The sequence below is a fragment of the Ceratina calcarata genome, unplaced genomic scaffold (assembly GCF_001652005.2).
Source record: "Ceratina calcarata isolate Rehan_Ccalc_2016 unplaced genomic scaffold, ASM165200v1 scaffold115.2, whole genome shotgun sequence".
Taxonomy (NCBI): Eukaryota; Metazoa; Arthropoda; class Insecta; order Hymenoptera; family Apidae; genus Ceratina; species Ceratina calcarata.
The window spans coordinates 468,435-489,072 of NW_017132446.1; the positions used below are offsets into that span (position 1 = coordinate 468,435).

A 20,638-nucleotide genomic window follows, 5' to 3' on the forward strand; every position below is an offset into this window, starting at 1 on the left:
CATTAAAACTTACACCTGTTCCTTCTCTCCCATTCACAGAGGTTGCAGACAGAGTCTTAAAAGAGGGTAATAATAATTTTATCGTAGCACGTTTCCGCTTTGTTGCGTCGGCCTATAAAATGTCTATCCCTCCTTCCTTTTTTTCGGCCTAACTTTTCGCCTAACGCTGTTATTCCCGAGTCGCGAGCGAGAGATGAAAAAATTGTTTTTAATATCTCGTAAAAAAGTTTCGCGTACGTAGCCCTCCACAGTTTCAGCTTACTGCGTTAACGATTTTTATGTGACGGGTGAACAATTTTGAAACGTTTCATTTTTTCGAAATATCCTCTCTAACGTTTCTTTAAAAAATTATCGCATGTATTTAAATAACAGGATTTTTTGTACCGTGCTTTAGTGTCCTTTAATAATGTATTACAACGTCGAACTGAAGGCTCTGAAAAATATTTTAAGAATGCTAGAATTTCAAAAAACGTGGCTTCACGGTTCGTTAGAACACCAATTTTCATCTGACTGTTTTAATATAATACATGGCATTACGGTACATAACTTCGTGGAACATAGTTGTTGAACTATAACAACCGACCATGTAATAACATGAACCACGCAACGCGTAATGGCGACCCACTTTGCTTTCTTTCAAAACTCTCTATGCTGCTCTCTACAAAATGATTTCAACGTAGAATTTTAATTAACTGGAAAAACCAACAGCGATTTCTCTTCCAGAATACCAGGTAATTTATCACTTAAAATTCTGATGAAGCTGTAATTTTAAAGAAAATTCTTTTAACAGTAGAATGAGGATTTTATAACTTGAGTCTATCTTTTTAAATTCAAATTGCATTCAACTTTTTATTATTTGAAAAATAAAATATAGATTCTAACCGGGTTAGCTGGCAAAATTTTGATAATCATTAAGTATAATGATCGGTCGATGATTTATGCCAAATATCATTCGACTGATCAAAGCAGTCTAATATATCAGTCTGCTAATTATTTTATGAAATGGATCAATCCGCTTAAAATCGATACAAAGTGATTAGAGTCGTCTATCCGTATTATTGATAATATTTGGTATTATTGATTGGATCTGATAATCTACAAAGCAAGGAACGGTGAATTGTGATCCGATGTGATGTTAGCGATTATTAAAAGACGGATTCCTGGCAGTGCAAGCAGAGATATGGGAATTGAAAATCGGCATACAAGAAACGATATCAATGCACGGATATCTGGCACGATAGTATGAAAGGGTTGCTCGATGGAATGTCTGATGAGAATAAAATTTGTCAGGTCATTGCACCGAGCATTTGGACATTCAGCAAAATTTCATTGTTAACGCGAACCTCTTCGCTCAGCTTTGTCCCGGGTGCGGCGATCGTGTTTGATATTTGTCAGGGAATATCGCGTGGAATACCGAGGTAATTTATGAGAACGATTGCAATCAAGGCGACGCGGTAAAAGGTGTAACAATATTGACTCGCAGCGAAATTACACTGAACTTTATTGCTAATTTACTGTTTGATTATTTGAGAGCGTGTTGACAGATGTTTCAATCGCGCCCCTTAATCCAATACACTTTGAGAATATTAATTCACAGATGAAAAATTAATTAATTATTAAAATCTGTTCCTTTTGGTTTCTGTCATCGTGATTAATGGATTCCTTCGAAATAATTTATCAGATAACAAACAGAGCGTCTTGGTCAACAGCATTCATACATATGCGGCCCGAAAACAAATTAACCAAGCGAAGGATAACAGAAACACGGGTCGGTAGCCCTCGTCGCACAACAGAAACCCCTGTTGAATCGGCCGAAATCTACAATTCTGAATGCAACAAACGCTGAACGCGGTTCAGGATCAGCCGGGGATCGCAGTCGCGGAAGCGTTGATTATCGTACCAGCCAAGTGCGTGCTACACCGTGCGTGTACGCCCTTGGTTACCGTGAAGAGCGACGGGAATCACGAGAACAGACGGAAACTCCACTCGTGGAGACACATATCCCCGTGCCACGAGTGGGGACCCGAACCTGAGGATCTCGTCTGCGACAGGAGACGTCAGAATGGCGTAAAGAATCACGCGGGGTAGTCAGTGAAAATATTTTCAATAATGTCGCATCGATTTATGTTTGATTAATTACTACGAATTTAACCAGTTAAGTGTGTTTGACGATTATATCCGTCATGGAAGAATGGCAGAATTTTGTGTTATGACGGCTATATCCGTGAATAAATTCATTCATTTTCTAAAATAAAGTCGTCTTTTTGACCCAATATTTCAACAGCGCCACTTACTCTGTGTTTGACGACTATATCCGTCATCGCTTGATTATCGCGACACACACTGGGGCGCACTTTGCAAAATGATCGACACAGTTAACTGGTTAAATCCAGTGGGATGGACAACATGTAAATACTTCGAAATGCATTTCAGTGATTGTGGTTCATTTGATTAAAATTTAAATATTATTCTTAATACTAATTACTATAGTTATCTTTGTAAGATTTTTCAATACAATATCACAAAATTCGATCTGCCAGGAACTGCAGATAAAAAGACGAGTTACAAGCAAACTGCAAATACTTTTTGTAGTTAGTGTACACGCGGGCGGATGTGGTACTGCAAGGACAATGTCAAGGGAATGATGAAGGAGCACAAAGACAGAAGGGCAGGAACGCGCGGTTGGCGACGAAGGGTTGCGTGAAAACAAACTCGTGAGAGGCGGCGCAGAGGGACGGGGGGAGGGAAAGGGGGGTCGCTTGGGAAGGGAGGCGAGAGATACGCGACGATACAGTGAGGGTGAAATGAATTCATATTTACGGAAGCTGCATGCATATGCGAAGCTTTAAGACGAGATAGGAGGAACGGTAGCCAAATCTGAGCGAGCATACGCGTGACACGGAGCTTCGCGATTATGTTTGTGTCAACTTCACGCGATCACGCCAATTCAGTTGATATAAGTAGATTCTATCTCATGCGAACATCTGCAGTTGAAATTAAATCCGGAATATGTGAGAACAAAACTATTCTTACGAATTTTGTTAAAAACTGGGCTTTTTAGTATTTAAATAAAATGCTAAGAGATGACCACGCAATTTCTACCCCCCTGGTTAATGTGTGGAACAAGGGGTAGACGTGATTGCTGAGAAAATCGAACTGGAACGAACTTTAAGTGGAAAATTGAATCACGAGTGAAGCTACTACGTAGAATGACTGGTCTTAAAGTTTCTATAACCGGGCAGACAGTTATATGTCATCATTCATAATTATTTAATAATTCTATTCTATGAAAGAATAAGATTAGCATTTTCAAACAATTCTAATGCATCTCATAAATTTTGTTTACTAAGAAATCCTCTCAAAAAACGAATGAATAAGCCGACGGAAGTAAAGATGGTGCAGTCGGTGTCTACTTTTCCGCTGGTGTAATTGGGATTAACGTTTGATCCTATGCTACGCGGCCGAGGACATTGGCGGAATATGAAATAGAAATGGAACGTAATAAAGCGGAAGATTGACGTGGAGGAGCTCACTTTAAATCCATTAGCAAACGTTCCGGCTTCGCCGTCTGTCGGACCCGATTTCATTTTTTTTCCTCTCTCTGTCTCCGTCCCTTTTTCGCTCTTACTTACAGTAATTTACTCGACACACCGTGAATTTTCGTTTTAATGAGTGGAATAATAAGTTTAACAGGTTTACAACAATACTGTCCGCTGGTTTCATTTCAAAATTCCAGTGCTCGCCCACGATTTTTTATATGCGTGCATTTTAAATGCGAAATCCCCCGTTGGAAGTAAAAACATATAAAAAACTTGCGATGCATTAAAAAACATTTGGAGGCATGGAGAATAATTAATAAAACGAATTTTTAATAAAGTGTACCTGTATCTTCAAAAATGCATTGTAAAATAGATGGAAGTCCGAAAAGTAAAAAATTTTTTTTATAAAGAAATAAGTATTCCGAAAATTCGTTTTTCTTTTTCAATGTTTGAAATCGCCTTTCACTAAATTTTTAAGCGAGTGGAGGGCAAGAAATGTAAGTGCAGGTGCTGTAGTCACCGGAAGTCGCGTTACGGCGGTTTTCAACAGTGAAATAATAAATTTGGACGCGATGCCGGGTGGCATAAGTGATTTATGTCGAGCGAAATTCGGTGAGCAACAGAGGAAAAACGTCTACCAGCCAACCGACCACCCCTTTTCTCTCCGTATCACTCCTCCCTTTCTTTCTCCACCCCGTTCGCGTGCAAATGAAATTGGTTTCGTTAGCTGACAGCCACGACGCGTTGGTGGCGTTATCAATTACGGATCGAACGACGGTTCTGTTTAGAGAAAATTGATAAAGAGCGCTTTTGCACGAGATCGTCAGGTTCGAATTTCAGCGGATGGTTACACAGACACAGGCAGAGAGGATGATGGAAATTCATATCAAGATGTTCATCGGTTTGAAAACTTCCGCAAATGTTTCTTTTTTTCCCTTTGTTCGCGGAATTTTGACATTACACAAAAATACAATAAACAATTTTACATGCCAGATATCGACGCGCGATTGACGTTCCATTTATCTCGTCAAATGAAGCGATGAAAGTTTCTCAGACATTCCAATTTCACATAAACTTTCGAACGTCCTATTACACTGAAACAAATTTCATCAGAAAGTTCTTTTATACCGTTTATTAAATCTGCTGATTAAACTTTTGACGAGTGCATAGCTTCCGTATTGGCTAATAGAATACGTGCACAGTTTGCTCTCAACGATTTAAAGGGTAAAATGGAATTGTCGGTGAATAAAGTTGAATCGCGTCGGCCGTTCGAAACAGCTCGCGAGTGCACGTGAAATGTGTACAAGTTGCTGAAAATGTACACAAAGCGGCCATTTATGGGTCTTTCAAAATAGTAGCATGCAGTTAAGGCGATTAGGTGTGTGATATAATGGGCCGAGTTTTGGCACGTCCCGTGTTCGTTTCTCGAAATGAACGCGCTGGGAGCACCGGAAACTGTTCTTTATCCTCGCTATCTGACCGGCAAGTACGACGCACCTGCGCTTGCCAGTAACTACCAATGTTCTCTAAATTTTCAATATAATATATCAAATCAAAAATGAATGCTTAGCATGAATAAACACGGCTCTTGTGTGTTTCTATTTTCTACTTCTTATTTCTCTGATTGACATGCAAATTTTCTGATTAATCGTGGCTCGCGCATTGTTTTACTTTAATTTAAACTGGAGCAATTCTACGGTCTAATGCTACATCAATAATTAGAACGGTCCCGATTAACTGTGATAAAAATATATAATGCATCCCAGCGCGATCATTACGGCCATATACTTCCTGAAACGAACAGTGGGTACGAGGAATCCATTCCGCAGTCGGGGACACTCGAGGCGAGCAAAGAACGCACCCCAGGAGCGCGTTAACTGCTGATAGTCACCCTCGCAGCGACAATGTCCACGGACAAAGTAGTCTCATTGTCTCCGACGTCCGATTGTTCCGTGAGATCTCTCTCTCTTTCCACCCCCTCTCCGTTTTGCGCCAGCGACGACGCTTCGCCGTCCTTCTGTTTCCTTTCTCCCGGCTTATTTTTTTTTTTCTTCTCTCCCTTTCGCGGATCCTAGCCACGCATATGGTGCGTCTGGTAGCCGGGGATGAAAGACACAGGACAGACCGTTTATTCTGCGAAAATTTTTCTGCGCGATACCGACGCGGCGTGCCATATGCCGTTAATTCGAGCCATTCATCAGCATCACCCCAGGTGTGTCGCGCAGGCCGATGCAACGGCCCGGGAATTGTTCGTGCGTGTCCGCGAACAAATTGTCGCCGGTTACTTAGAGGCCATCTTCACGCGGCCGCCGTGGCGACGATTTTCGTGGTCTGCGGTGGATACTGTTTAAAGTGGACTACCGAGGATTAAGGAACTTCTTCGACCGTGGTGTCGCGGTCGGATATGCGAGTAACGTAGATCTACTGGTAACATAGCCCGATTTTCTAAAGGTCTCGCGGGTAGAAACAGTGGTAGCGGACCTTTAATCCTTCCATTGTGAATTAAATATTTTTAACTTAAGCTTCAAAAAGAGCTTAACCCTTTAACCTACGATTTACGTTTCAACAGTCTGGGCCTAAGACGTAAACACCGCGTTAGAAACCGCGATTGTCGCACTACTGGCCAGGCCCTCGATAATCAGTTTTGGCTCAAATACAAGACCACGTGTCTCACACGTAATTGTACCATTCATACGAGATGATAAACTGATGAGTACAATAAGGATGCAGCGTTAGAAGTATTTGTATGGCACGTTTTTTAAAGTCTCAATTATACATTCGACTTTAGAGCGAAACGTATAATAAAGGGGGATGATAAACGGCGCAGAGACAGGGGAACATTTAAAAACGACGGAGAACCCGTTTAAATAGACAATCCTCTAACGACCGGACCTGAGGCGAGGCGGCATAAGAGATCCCTGGGAAGTGGGCGCGAAACATTACCCAACGGAGAAAGTTTAACGTCGGAGGTCGGCTGGAAAATAAATAACCGCGCGAATTACGGTATCCGCTAACGGGCAACTTAATTAAACCGCGCCCGGGCAAAACTCCGAAAGTAGACGATAAGCTAAACCTGTCCCTGTTGCAAATAAACCGAGGCTGGCCAGGTACACGGCGCTGAATATTACACCGTGTTTGCCCGCGTATGACCATTTTACACGGACCCGTGGTGTTCGTTAAATAATTGACCGCATGCAAATATCCTAGCGACCTTTCTAGCTCTTAGTTGCCGCGCGTTATCGACCAGAAGGACGAGCCGCGCATAATTAACGCGAGGAGAGGAAAAAACGCGAGACTTACTTTTCCCGGGGACGAGAAAGGGAGCCGGGTTTTAATCCGCGACGCGTCTATCGGACGCTACAAAGTGTAGCTACGGGAGACTAGAGTCAGTGCAACCAGACGTCATCTGAAGATTAAACCGCTGCGATATCGCCCGTGCACGAGCATGTACTCTCTCAATGAAATACCTCGCTCGTCCTCTTCCTTTTCTCTGCATTTTTACGTATCTGGGTTCCACATTTCTTTGACAAACGTAGGACTTTTCTAGAAACTGGGTCGAATGAAAGTACCACTGTGTTATTTATTGAATCGTGTCTCTTTTATTTGAGTCAAAATGAATACATCGTGTGAATCATTGAAATAACTAGAAAGTGCACAATAACGTATCATATGAAATCGACGAATACACGGGAAGAGAGAGAGAGAGAGAGAGAGGATTGGAATGCTCGACGAACATTGCGCGCGTAGTGAACGATTCAGACACGGGAGACAATTCAGGACAGCGTCAAACGGAGAAGTAACGCGGACTCGACAGGTAATTAATAACGCGGAATAACAGGCGGTGAAGCATTTCAAAGGAAAATGCCGTCAGGGAAAAATGAAACGGATACAGTGTAGATGTAACGAGAGACGACGACGCGACACAGCGTTCTGTTCATCAACCGCGACGCGGGAGGCCGACGCGCCCGGTTGTCTTCGGCAACGATGCATAAGACGTTCGAGGATTATCCAGAAGCGACGGTGCAGCTCGCTTTTACGATGATAATATTTCAGCGGCACGTCAGTCGCCGTCTCTCTGTTCTACTAGCGTCGTCGTTTCGGGGATAAGTAGTCACCCGTCGACGCGCCGCGTCACGGAAACCGCGAGCCTGGCATGATATCGCGGAAAATCGACGGGAAAAAGCATTTCGTAATATATTCTCGACGGCCCGGGAGAACGGCAGGATTCTTTGAATATTAATTCGTGCTCTTTCCGCGATGTTCAATGAATTATTCAAAAGCTTTGTTAGCTGTAATAATACAATCTTAGATATTAATCTCCAGGTTTAGAGGAATACTTTAGAGGGTCCCTTGAAAGCTCCATTCTTTTAATAATATGGCTCATGAAAATATTTGATCCAATTAACCTGATAGTCGGGGGAAAATTAATTATACGCAACGGGATAATAATAAATACAGGGAAATAAAAACACAGGGTATTACGTCGATGAAAAGAAATATATTATTTGAAAGCAATACAAATTGTTCAGGATATATTATAGAATCCGTATCGAGGAGGGAATAAAGTAGCTCGATACAAGCACGCAGATAGATTCAACGCTGCGAGCCAATATAAAAAGCTTAACGTCACCCATTGTCTGCTCGCGCCTATTTAACAAGGATTTCGCATCGGGATTTAGTACCGTACCCGGATTTTTCGCTAGAGGACGGTGTATTCTCGTAAGGTAAACTGAATGACGCGCGTTCATCGCGCGAATCGAAAGTAATGCCGCGTTCATAAACGGACAACGAGCCCTGCGATCGAGTTCCTTTCTTTTCCCGATATCCCGCCCGCTTTGAACGCGGAGGCGTACGAGTCGCCGGGACCCATCGCATCGGACGGCCTGTAATCGCAGCTGTGACGTTTTAGTTAATCCCGCCCCGTTTCGGATAATATCATCGCATAAAAGCGATCCCGTGTTCGCGCATCGGTTGATTTATGATTTGACGAACTGCTCACGCGAGCACTGCCAGTTTTCTGCTACACTCGTGGAAATAAAAGTTCCTATCGCGAGCGGCGGCGCAACGATCAATCTACGAACAAGGCTTGTTAATGTAGTCTGGTGATCCAGGTGTTAAATGATACTTCGTACCGCGTCTCTAATTCTATTTGGGTAAATTTTTGATGGATCGTTTCGTCCTGATCCGAAAATACAGTGAATAAACAGTAATATCTACGAAGTATACCTCGATCGTTCGATGTTAACCATCCCTAAATCGGTTTAGTCTGTCAGTTCATTAACGAGGAATCCAACCCGATTTTTTTCGCATTATCCATCTCTGCCGGCTCGCCCTCGTAATCAAACTCCATCCCTCCGTTAACGATCGATCCGCGGACCAACGAACATCCAAGCAACCCTTCCGCGTTCTCCCCCACGGGACACGTCTCGCCGAGCGCGAATAAACTTCACTCGAAGCGCACAGGCTCCTTCCCTGTTCTCTCCGAACATTCGCTAGTTTTTTCGCGTGTGTCTAAATGGGCCGGGACAAACGTTGGAAATCTCGTCGGCGGAACTCGTTCCCGAATCCCGAGGGCGCACCGTGGTGCGCACCTCGCGTGCACGCGTACACAGGGCTCGCAAGTGCTCATACATGTCCCATCGGCATGCATATAACATCCGAGTAATTAATGTACGACTCTGCCTATCTTCCCTCTGTTTGTCTGTGTTCGTGACAAGGTTTCCGAGTCATCTTCGTGGAAGCATCTCCTCCCCAGCCCCCGACTTCTCACCCTCTCTTCTTTTTCCCTCCCTGGTTCGAGCGTTCTTCCTTTTGTTCGCATCGCTCCGAAACCTACCGATCTCTCCAACCCCCGCATCCCTCGTCCACCGCACCGGTGTGGCGCGTTCGGTTATTAAATTCGAGACGAGACCGGTTTCGGGAATAGCGATCCGCGACGGTTTCTCTTTCATTCCTGCGACGAGACGCGACGCGACATGGTGTTAATAACTGCGAGTTCTGTGAAGCGAATACTCCGGGTTTGGGTTCGATGGAACCTGTGGCTCGGAGAGCGTACGGGGGAGCTGGCGAAATTAATTAATGAGCACGCACTGGGCTTTCGTACCGTGAATTGATTGTTCCTACTCGACTTTTTCGTTTTAAATGTTGCAAAGAATTTTATTTATTTAATACTGACTTAACGTTAATCAGCTTCAAATGTTATAATATGAATCGTAATATTTACTGATCATAGTTTTGGTAAAGAAACAATTCTGTCATCAGGCTAAGAATTTATTTGACAATATCGCTCGACGACGATGGTGGCAAACACTTGAAAATGAAAGCGCCTATCGACGGTAACAAAGCAATCATCTTCAAATCACCTTTGAAAACCCATTCCCCATCCCAGCTTTCACGCAGCCCATAAATCCTTGGCAAATTGTAACCGATCGCAAATATTCGCGGAGTGGCGCGTCCCTCGACGCTTATTGACTCTGCAAATTAGTAAGAAGCAGCACTTTGCGACCTCGCCGCCGGCGAATAGAAGGCATTAAGCTCGGCATGCCAGCTCTGGGGGTTTGCATAAAATTTTCACGGCGGGAAACGTGTGCCCGCGGCCTCGCTAGGATCGATCGATCGACATCGATTAATGCGAAATGGACGAGTATCCGGGCGGATAGCTCCGGAGTGAGCTCGCAGTATTAGTTATGCCGCTATAAATACACAACGTCGGCAGATTTCAATTTTAGACAGCCGGTTAATGGACGAACGGTGTGAGCACCTGGCCGCTGTTACATACGCGACGGAAACAAACACAACGGTGATTAGTCCACGCTCAAACGACAGGCGAGTGAATTAAGACGCGGCTTACACAGCCGGACAAATATTTGCTGGGTCTCGTAGCAAACGTACGAAATCCCTGCGGAGAGATTTTCTGTTGGGTTAACCTGATCGAGAACTGAGTTTGTAACGAGCGATACTAAAATACTCAAAAAAAAAAACACATGAAAAAAAATAACAGAAATGTTTTATCAAGATTATTAAAAATAACATCAGTATCGATGCGGCTACGACAATTTCTGTATTGAGAACCTCACGTTTAGCTCGCACGTGCGACCAACAAGAATTTCCGTAAATCCGACCAGGAAACACTCTTAAATCAAACACCATTGTCAATGGGGCCGGATATTTCACATCGAAACGCGTTTGGAAAAAGAACGTGAGAAACATGCATACTTCTCGGTGCAACATGGTCACCGAAATAATGGGCGGCTAGTTTTCAATAACTGCGCATTGGGAATTCGCAGAAGTGTTTTCTGCCTCTCCTTTTTTTCTGTTTCCTCTGGGTTTTTGGTAGCCGAACGTCGAGCAGCCGTTCTGGGATTTTTCGCGGATCAGCGTGTAAAAAGCGTTTGTCTCTGCAAAAATCGAGGCACCTTTATTCTTCGGGTCGCCGCTATACCCTCTTCTCCGCGGAGGCTGTTTCAAATGCGCCCCCCGGCCCCGGGCATTGTTTGCGGCAACTTTCAGCCGCTTTTACCACCGCAAACAACCATTTTCATTTAGTTTTCTTTTCATCCGGCCGGTGTGCTAAGTGAATTTTACTGCCCACTTCCATTTCGTTCTCCTTTCATTTCGTACGCGCCTGCTCGACCCTGTTTGGCCGAATCTAATCCTTGCTTTTCATAGAATTCCCGCCCATTTCTCCTCGCTCTCCCATTCATTTCCCTCTCTCTTTCTCTGTCTTCCTCCTTCTCGTTCTAGTTCGCTTTCCATTTATACTTTTTCCACTTTCCGCCTTCCATTCTCTCCCCGCTCCACTTTCTTCTGGTCCACATATTTCTTGCCTCCTGGTTTCGACCCTGTTGCTCAGGCGTTCGTTTCTTATTCTTCCCAGTTATTTTCTGAAATTTTTTGTTCATTTTCGTTTGGGGCTGGCAATTTGGTGACAGGCCGGATTATCGTTTCATATTTTTAACCAGCTTAATTTGGCTTTGCCATTTTCTCTGGCTCGTAATATAACGTAAAGTAAAACGAATCATTTAACATAGTAGGTATTTATGTTATTTAAACTTCGATCTTAATTCATGTGATATAACAAAATATTCGAAATAATTTGAGCAAAACTTAATTTGACATTAATACAAAATTAATTGAACAAATAACTGTGAAGACCACTGCGAAAGATAGCAAATATTTCTACAGCGTGGCAGAACTTTTCTGTCGCCGATTTAAAAATTTCATCGCTGGGCAAATTTTTACACTTTAAATACCGCAGACGCGGAAACGTTTAAATACACAGCGTACATCGTGCGGTGACCTAAATTTTCGTCAGTTTTCGTCAGGCAAAATCTCTCGAAGATCTTTTCCACCAATTAAGAGTGCCAGTGCCGAAGCTCTCGTGTCATCGTACCTTGATTCCATCATCCATCGTTCTCCCACTCTTTCTCTTTTTCTCTCTCTTTGCTTCAACCTCGATGTTCGTTTTTGCATATTTTCGTTCGGGGGAGCAAAAAGAAATTAATGGCGAGGAATCTGTTACATCACAACCAGAACAATTCGTCGAATCAAGCACGAGGTACGCGGGAAGGGTAACGAACAGGAAAAAAAATTTTTGTCAATCATATATTCAAATGTAGCACACGGCACGCGTGACGGATCGGCTTGGTAGTAAAACAAAAGCTTAAAAAACGGGACTAAAAAAATAAAAATATAAAAGTTCAATTTGAAACGGTTTTCTGGCAACAATATCCGCGACTGTCCCGCGCGCGACGCGACATCGATTTTATTAATTTCAACGTCCTTGAAACTCCACCAGCACGTTTGTATTGAAAAAAAATTGCATTCCACCCTCGACGAATTTCAGTGGGCTTGTCCAGAAATTTGTTTTTGTTCCGGAAATTTGTTAGCTCTCGAGTTGAATTTAATTTTAAAGCAGCGTTCAACGGTCTTTCTGCGAGAATCGTTCGAGCCCGTTGACATTTGTCAATCTGTTGATTACCAGAGATACGTACCAGTTATTACAGATTTAGTCGAATGAAACTGTCAATTTTACTTTATTACGAATATTATTACTTTATTACTCATCTATACTCAAGTAAGATTAAAGTAATTAAAAACAGATTGGCATAAGAATGAAAACGATTAGCTTAATCGACTATCCACGAGCGTATTAAGCGTATGATTAAAGCATACACAGGGTTTGACGAAATTCCCTGACAATTCGAGAAAACCACTCATTAGTAGTCGCTGGCCGGTGCGGGCCAACAATGTAATCGATTTTCATACCAGTTCAGCCATTTAATCAATAGTATCGCCTACGCGGCATTACTGTATTAAACGAACACGATTACCCGGTGCCGACAATTAATGTTTAATCAATCTACGTCGTTTTAATTGCGCGCCCATACCCCTTCATCGAGTTTCCCCCTCTCCCATTGTGTGCGAAAATCATCGCCGAAAGGATTGAATTTTCGGATTATCGATTTCCAGCGACACGAATCGCATGAAACGAAATCCGCGTAGGGATTGTCAGAAATAAATGCAGCGCAGAGACTCGGAGATCAAATCCCAGGACGAAACGATATAGTTCATTAAACATAGTACTGGTAGAACAAATATAGTCATGTTTATTAGAGACGCTGTAAAATAATTACAGAAACAGTATATTTATCAATTGACAGATTATTGATTTCATTCGTATCTTTCTTGTGGAAAAATAATAATTTGAGCAAAACTTAATTTGACATTAATACAAAATTAATTGAACAAATAACTGTGAAGACCACTGCGAAAGATAGCAAATATTTCTACAGCGTGGCAGAACTTTTCTGTCGCCGATTTAAAAATTTCATCGCTGGGCAAATTTTTACACTTTAAATACCGCAGACGCGGAAACGTTTAAATACACAGCGTACATCGTGCGGTGACCTAAATTTTCGTCAGTTTTCGTCAGGCAAAATCTCTCGAAGATCTTTTCCACCAATTAAGAGTGCCAGTGCCGAAGCTCTCGTGTCATCGTACCTTGATTCCATCATCCATCGTTCTCCCACTCTTTCTCTTTTTCTCTCTCTTTGCTTCAACCTCGATGTTCGTTTTTGCATATTTTCGTTCGGGGGAGCAAAAAGAAATTAATGGCGAGGAATCTGTTACATCACAACCAGAACAATTCGTCGAATCAAGCACGAGGTACGCGGGAAGGGTAACGAACAGGAAAAAAAATTTTTGTCAATCATATATTCAAATGTAGCACACGGCACGCGTGACGGATCGGCTTGGTAGTAAAACAAAAGCTTAAAAAACGGGACTAAAAAAATAAAAATATAAAAGTTCAATTTGAAACGGTTTTCTGGCAACAATATCCGCGACTGTCCCGCGCGCGACGCGACATCGATTTTATTAATTTCAACGTCCTTGAAACTCCACCAGCACGTTTGTATTGAAAAAAAATTGCATTCCACCCTCGACGAATTTCAGTGGGCTTGTCCAGAAATTTGTTTTTGTTCCGGAAATTTGTTAGCTCTCGAGTTGAATTTAATTTTAAAGCAGCGTTCAACGGTCTTTCTGCGAGAATCGTTCGAGCCCGTTGACATTTGTCAATCTGTTGATTACCAGAGATACGTACCAGTTATTACAGATTTAGTCGAATGAAACTGTCAATTTTACTTTATTACGAATATTATTACTTTATTACTCATCTATACTCAAGTAAGATTAAAGTAATTAAAAACAGATTGGCATAAGAATGAAAACGATTAGCTTAATCGACTATCCACGAGCGTATTAAGCGTATGATTAAAGCATACACAGGGTTTGACGAAATTCCCTGACAATTCGAGAAAACCACTCATTAGTAGTCGCTGGCCGGTGCGGGCCAACAATGTAATCGATTTTCATACCAGTTCAGCCATTTAATCAATAGTATCGCCTACGCGGCATTACTGTATTAAACGAACACGATTACCCGGTGCCGACAATTAATGTTTAATCAATCTACGTCGTTTTAATTGCGCGCCCATACCCCTTCATCGAGTTTCCCCCCTCTCCCATTGTGTGCGAAAATCATCGCCGAAAGGATTGAATTTTCGGATTATCGATTTCCAGCGACACGAATCGCATGAAACGAAATCCGCGTAGGGATTGTCAGAAATAAATGCAGCGCAGAGACTCGGAGATCAAATCCCAGGACGAAACGATATAGTTCATTAAACATAGTACTGGTAGAACAAATATAGTCATGTTTATTAGAGACGCTGTAAAATAATTACAGAAACAGTATATTTATCAATTGACAGATTATTGATTTCATTCGTATCTTTCTTGTGGAAAAATATTGTGTTTTCAGTTTCAGTTATGCGTGATCGCTGCTTTAGATGATATTTAGTCAAGATTTGCGAAATAAAAATTCTAAGATTCGTTTCTATAAATTTATTAATAATAATTATTCATTTTTACAATAAATTAGATTCACATCAGAGGAACATGATTTTAATAGAAGTCCGTTTAAATAATATCTGTATAGTACCAATTCTCTTCTGTTTCTTAATTGATTTCACACGTCATTTTCCTCAGCATGAATTTTAACATAAAATGAAGTCCTTAAAAATCTTGTTAGTTCCGTTGTCTTGCTCGCTCTCGTTTCAACGGCGAACAGCGTTTTAAGAATCGTTCTCGGCCTCCGCATAGAAACCGGATTAACCAGCGCAGCGTTCAATTTTACTTTGCGAACTGTCTTGGTGGTAATCTTCGGTGAGCTTGATTAATGACTCACTCCCGGCCGTTTCTGCGGCGAGCCTAGCGCCGGAGATTAGTCGAAAATTAAAAATAGTTCCGACGCTACCGTATTCGACTCTTCGTTTCGTTAATGAATCCAACCATTCGGCAGCCAATGAATCATTTATTCCGACGTAATTGAGTCCGTCGGTTTTAAACGGGCTCGCGGTTATAGCAACCGCCTGATATAATAATTCAACGGCATCGCGGAAAAACCCTGGATTAGATTATCCCGTCGACGTATTCCAGTAATTTGCGAAGTTAATTTTACTGCCGGAGTCTCGACGAGAGTTTGGCAATATTTGCGTAAAATTTTTGGATTACTTTCGTCCCGGAACTTTTTAATGAAGTTTTTAAATGTTGCCTGCCTCCAAGTCCGCTTTATTATAATTCGTTTGGTTTGATGCATGTTGCCTAGTTAATAAAATTTCGAGTTATGACGGGAATTCCAGCTGCAGCGGTAGGAAAAGTGTTGAAGTAGTCGATGGTCCATATATTTCGATAAAAATTTATAGCATATTTCAGTGAAGAGAAGTGGAATAACCTTATGATTTCATCAGACGTGTATACAAAATCACAGGATTTGTGAAATAAAAATTGAACGCGTTTAGAATATCAGGAAATTTTCTATTAAAAATCCTCTTGTCTCAGCTTTTCTCTGTGCGACTCGCTACCTATAATTCAATTCTATCGATGATCAATCGAATCCTCGTTAACCCCGAATCAGCCGTGAGGCATGACCCACCGTCGCACATAAAACCACCGCGGAAACAAGCACGCATCACGCCCGAGAAAATTTCTCCCACCCTCGGCCTCTTTCACCCTTTATACCGCAACAATCGAGCATTGTTCCCTTTGTTCCGAACGTAATACACAGGAGAAGCAAAGCGATTTTTCACCGGCGGCGCTGCTTGGCGCGAGGCGACGCGACGGGGTAAATTAAAATCAACGCCGCACGTAAAACGTTTCGCAGTCCAGCTAGATTTCTCGAACGAAAACATTTGTCGCCCCGCGTGACTCGAACGCGCTGCCATGCCCGAATTCTGTCCCCGGTCGCGCGTCCGGCGCCTGTTTTTCATCCCCGATGTTAAATGGCTCGTATATATAAGTTTAGACCCGCTGCCATTTTCAATATCCACCGGTGTATCTCGAAACCCGATAATTAATGCGACCCCGATTAATTGCCGTACCGTTTCGATCCGTCGGCGACAAATCTCACGGCTGACTATGCTCGTTGTTATCACGTTTCGGCTCGTTCCATTAAAAACGTGAAGCTTCCTGTTTTGCGTTTCCACCGAGGAGAGAAATTTTCGGGCTTTTTATTGTCTTCTGTGTCAGTGGGGGCTCGTAGAAATCAGCCTGTAAATAATTATTTGCCGGATGGTTTTCAGTTCGTTGAATTTATAAACGGATTTTTGAGAAGGTATTCATTAAACGATCCTCGTTCAACCGGATGGCGAATACACACCCTTCATATGCACTCACTTAATTCACGCCATTAATATACTTAATACGCGTCCTTTATAATGCCTCGAAAAGTGCATCGAATTCATCAAACCGGACGGCACCCGCTTATTACACTTCAGCAAGTATACAAATTCAATATTACGGAGGCCCGTTTAATTAATCTGTATTACTACTCATTACGCATGGGTACGAGAACGAATCGAGTAGCTAGCGGCTGTCCAGATCGATAATTTTCACGCATAACTGATAGCCGGACTGTCAACGGCGGTTTGCAACGTTAATTAAAACGCAACAGCGGCGGGATCCGGGTGAACGCGTGGCTGTCAAGAATATTCAGCCGCTCGTTGAGTCGTTAACTCGCTTAAGTGCGTTCCTTCTCTTATGAATATGCAAACGCGTTTTAATGCCCCAGCTATTTGTTCCCGTGGCTCGCGAACGTTAAAACACCCGTGCGGTCGTGTGCGTCTGTGTGCCTCGATTAAGTTATTAATACGTGCCAGTCGATGGTGGCAGGTACATACGTGTCATCGGACGCACGCGACGCACCCCTGCGATCTGTCGATCGCAGAGATCTGGAACGGACGATTCTAATATACTATGTAATCCGACGACATTGTCTTACCCCGTTCTATCAGCCGGAACATGAAACCAAGTACATATTCAGAGTTTCATAATGTCATGTACATGAACAATTTTTGTAGAGCGAGATAGAAAACCGACAGTTCATTATGTAAATATTTAATGAATTAATTTAATCTTAAACTGTTTTAAACTCTTGTAGTAAAGTACAGATACCAAATGTTGCTGTTACAAAACGCTATACATTATTGTATAAATATATGATAATATTTGGAACGTTTAATTTGTTATTACTGATTCAACCTTAAGTTTGTTTTCCGCATTTTACTCCTGATGTATTTAAATCCTCTCGAGAAGAAGGGCATTGGACGGAGATTTTGTGAGCTACTCGTGCCTCTGTTAAGCTTTGTCTACTTTGTTAGGAGTTTAAGTCTCGGGTGTGGAGAGATAAGTTAGGCAGAGTTAAACGTAGGTCACGTAATTAATAGGTTATCTAGTTAACTAGTTCGAATAAGTATGGGTTATCTCGATAATTAGTTCGGATAACTATGGATTACCCTGGTAACTAGGATAATTGGTTTTTGTATGAATCTACGTAATCGAAAACGCTTTTAATTGATTGCTAAGAAAGAAAAACAAACACTTTACGTACGATAAAGCATTTATTCATTTCATCAGGTCTATCGTTTCATAGAAATTGAATTCATCTCACTGGATACGAGGAACATACTAATAAAATAACGTAATTAAAACTAATAAAACTAATAAAAACTAATAAAATAAAATAACGTTCAATTTCGCTTAACATCTAATCTTGTACCTGTAAGTAGCCCGAACCTTCTACATTCTTTCGTTCTCGTTTGAACGATGTGAAGAAGTGTTCCAACCGATAATTGATAGTGCATAATGACCATCGATTAATCAGTCATTCTCGCCAGTCGGTCACCTGAAATCGGTCACTGTCGTCCTTCCGTGACAAATTGACCACAGATTCCAAAGATGTCTTCTTCGTAAGAATAGAGTACGATCCACTTTAAAATTTAATATAAATTGACAAATTATTATTAGAAACAGAAATACTAAAAGGAAGAGGAAAACTTGACAACTGTGCTTCTTACACGTTGATAATCCGATGAGAAAATCGATAAAAAGAAAATTACGTAAGAAGATTGTTGAGCAGACTCGTTTAACCAAGAAATAAACAGAAAAAGATAAAAAGGCTGTGAATATCAAATCGCTGAACGTCCCTTCGAATAAGAATCGGGAGCTTACGTCGCGTCACGTTGTAACAAAGACAACGCAATTTCCGATCGGAGAGCAATCGGTAAACAAAATTCCTCCCTCTTTACTCTCATAAATAGTCAATTTTCTGATGTTTGACAAGCCACTGACACGTTTCAATATTCCCCGTTGGATACGCCACATCGGGTTTGTCAACGTGTTCAAAATGCGTCTCGCGTTCTCCCCGCGAAAGAAGATGAATGCAAAAAACTTTAGCCAGGTCGCATTACGTATCAAATCGCAGTCAATTGTCGTCTCATAATTGTTGATTGGAACATAATCCATTTTATTCACTTACTATTAATCATATTTCTGCGATACGTATGCCGGCCATCAGATTTATCATTAAATGAAATGAAAAATAACGACGGAATAAAATAGAGTACACGTATACAGACTTTTATTGAAATCATTTAAGTAAATCATAATGTACATAGGTAATGTCCTCCCACAGCGAATTCTCAATGCGTTTGGTGAAAAAAAAAACGTAGAATAATTTCCTGAGTGCAACTTGCATTTTTATGTTCAGCTGCAGCCCTTGATACAGTATTTTTTGCCCGAACGAAATTTCTTCCCTTGCCACCGGTCGTAAACTACTTTCCACGGGTTCTTGGCAAGTATTTACACAAGGGGTGGATTGCGAGGCGGCACCGACCTCGGTTAAAAATACACATAGACAGTCTAATTGTCATTAACGGAGTATCTTGGCTGGTGTAGCGTTACATTCGGCCTCTGTTTGTCCGTAGTTTAATTATTAAAGAAAATTATGCATTCGGCACGCGCGGCATAGAGAAGCCGGCAATCTTCGGGCCGACCCCGGTTAATTGCTACAATTACACTTGATTAATGCCGCTAATTAGCTTCTTTTTTATCTCGTCCTTCTTTCATTTCACTCCTACCCGGCGGTATCGCTGCCTGTTAATCAGCGCGATTACTCGAATAAATAATGAAAATTAATATTTGACATGACCCCCGTGTAATTCAACAGATTTATTTAATGTTACTTCGTAAAAGTCTAACAGGATGAATGGGAGTAACGATTAGTTTACAGAATAGCAACAGATACGATCATTTATTACCTTCTTTATGAAAAGAGAAAGTGAAAGAAATCTCTTTGTCACTGGACGGTCTATCAATATGCTACGTGGTCGTTAAACCAAACAATTCGATGTAAACTCTAGTCACGCTCACGCCTCGTCATATGATGTACCTGACTCTGGTCTCGTCTTTGTCATTACAGTGAGAATGATAGATGCGGAGGCAGTGGCAGGTGGAATTGCTCAGTTACCGTGCGACGTGGAACCGCCAGTCCCTGGGGATAAGCTACATCTAGTTATTTGGTACAAGGAGGAGACAGACGCCCCGATATACAGGTAAATTTCGCTACGGCGTTTCTTATTTTCGTTTCGTGATCTAAATCATTTTTACTGTGACACCGCGCGGCGCCAAAACACAGAAATATAAAACCGTCAAGTTGGATTACTCTGTTTGCTCATGAATTAAAATTTCACAGTTATACCTTCAATTCGTTCGTTTAAGAAATGCGTTTTAAAGCTTCATATTTCGTTAAGTAATGCGTCGCCTTTGCATACGCATTATTTATTTAACGTGCTCTTATTTAAAGTACAATTTTACAAAGTGATGGAAGATAGCTTAAACAGCTAAATAGCATGAATTTTAGTTAAGTGCATACGATTAACTTAGTTAAGTACGTACACCGTTTCATCAACCTCAAACAATAGACCGGCACTTCAATCTTCAAACAAGCCGCTTGTGCTTCAAACCAATTAAGATGCACTTGCAACAGCCCTTAATTAAAGAACCAACTTCCCATGTGTGCTGCCGTTTATTCAAAATCGATTATAGGGAACGGTATCGCGTAAAATTTAAGGATGTATTGGCTATACAATCAATCCCAAAAGTTTATGTACCTTAGAAAAACGCATTTCCTATAATTAAAAAGAAATCAGACGTCGGAAGAATAATACTAATAATAAATAGCTACGTGCTAAAAAGTATAG

The 20,638-nt window shown here is 41.7% G+C and overlaps 1 protein-coding gene across 6 annotated transcripts in view; it reads left to right on the top strand.

Annotated features, from left to right (window-relative positions):
• The window catches only part of LOC108623744 (nephrin), a 336,074-nt gene that overhangs the window by 254,628 nt on the left and 60,808 nt on the right, over positions 1-20,638 (top strand). For all 6 annotated transcript variants that reach the window (XM_018022496.2, XM_018022487.2, XM_018022515.2 and 3 more), the window contains one exon: positions 19,858-19,990. In XM_018022496.2, the coding sequence (XP_017877985.1) occupies positions 19,858-19,990 (133 nt within the window). The remainder of the gene's footprint in view (positions 1-19,857; positions 19,991-20,638) is intronic.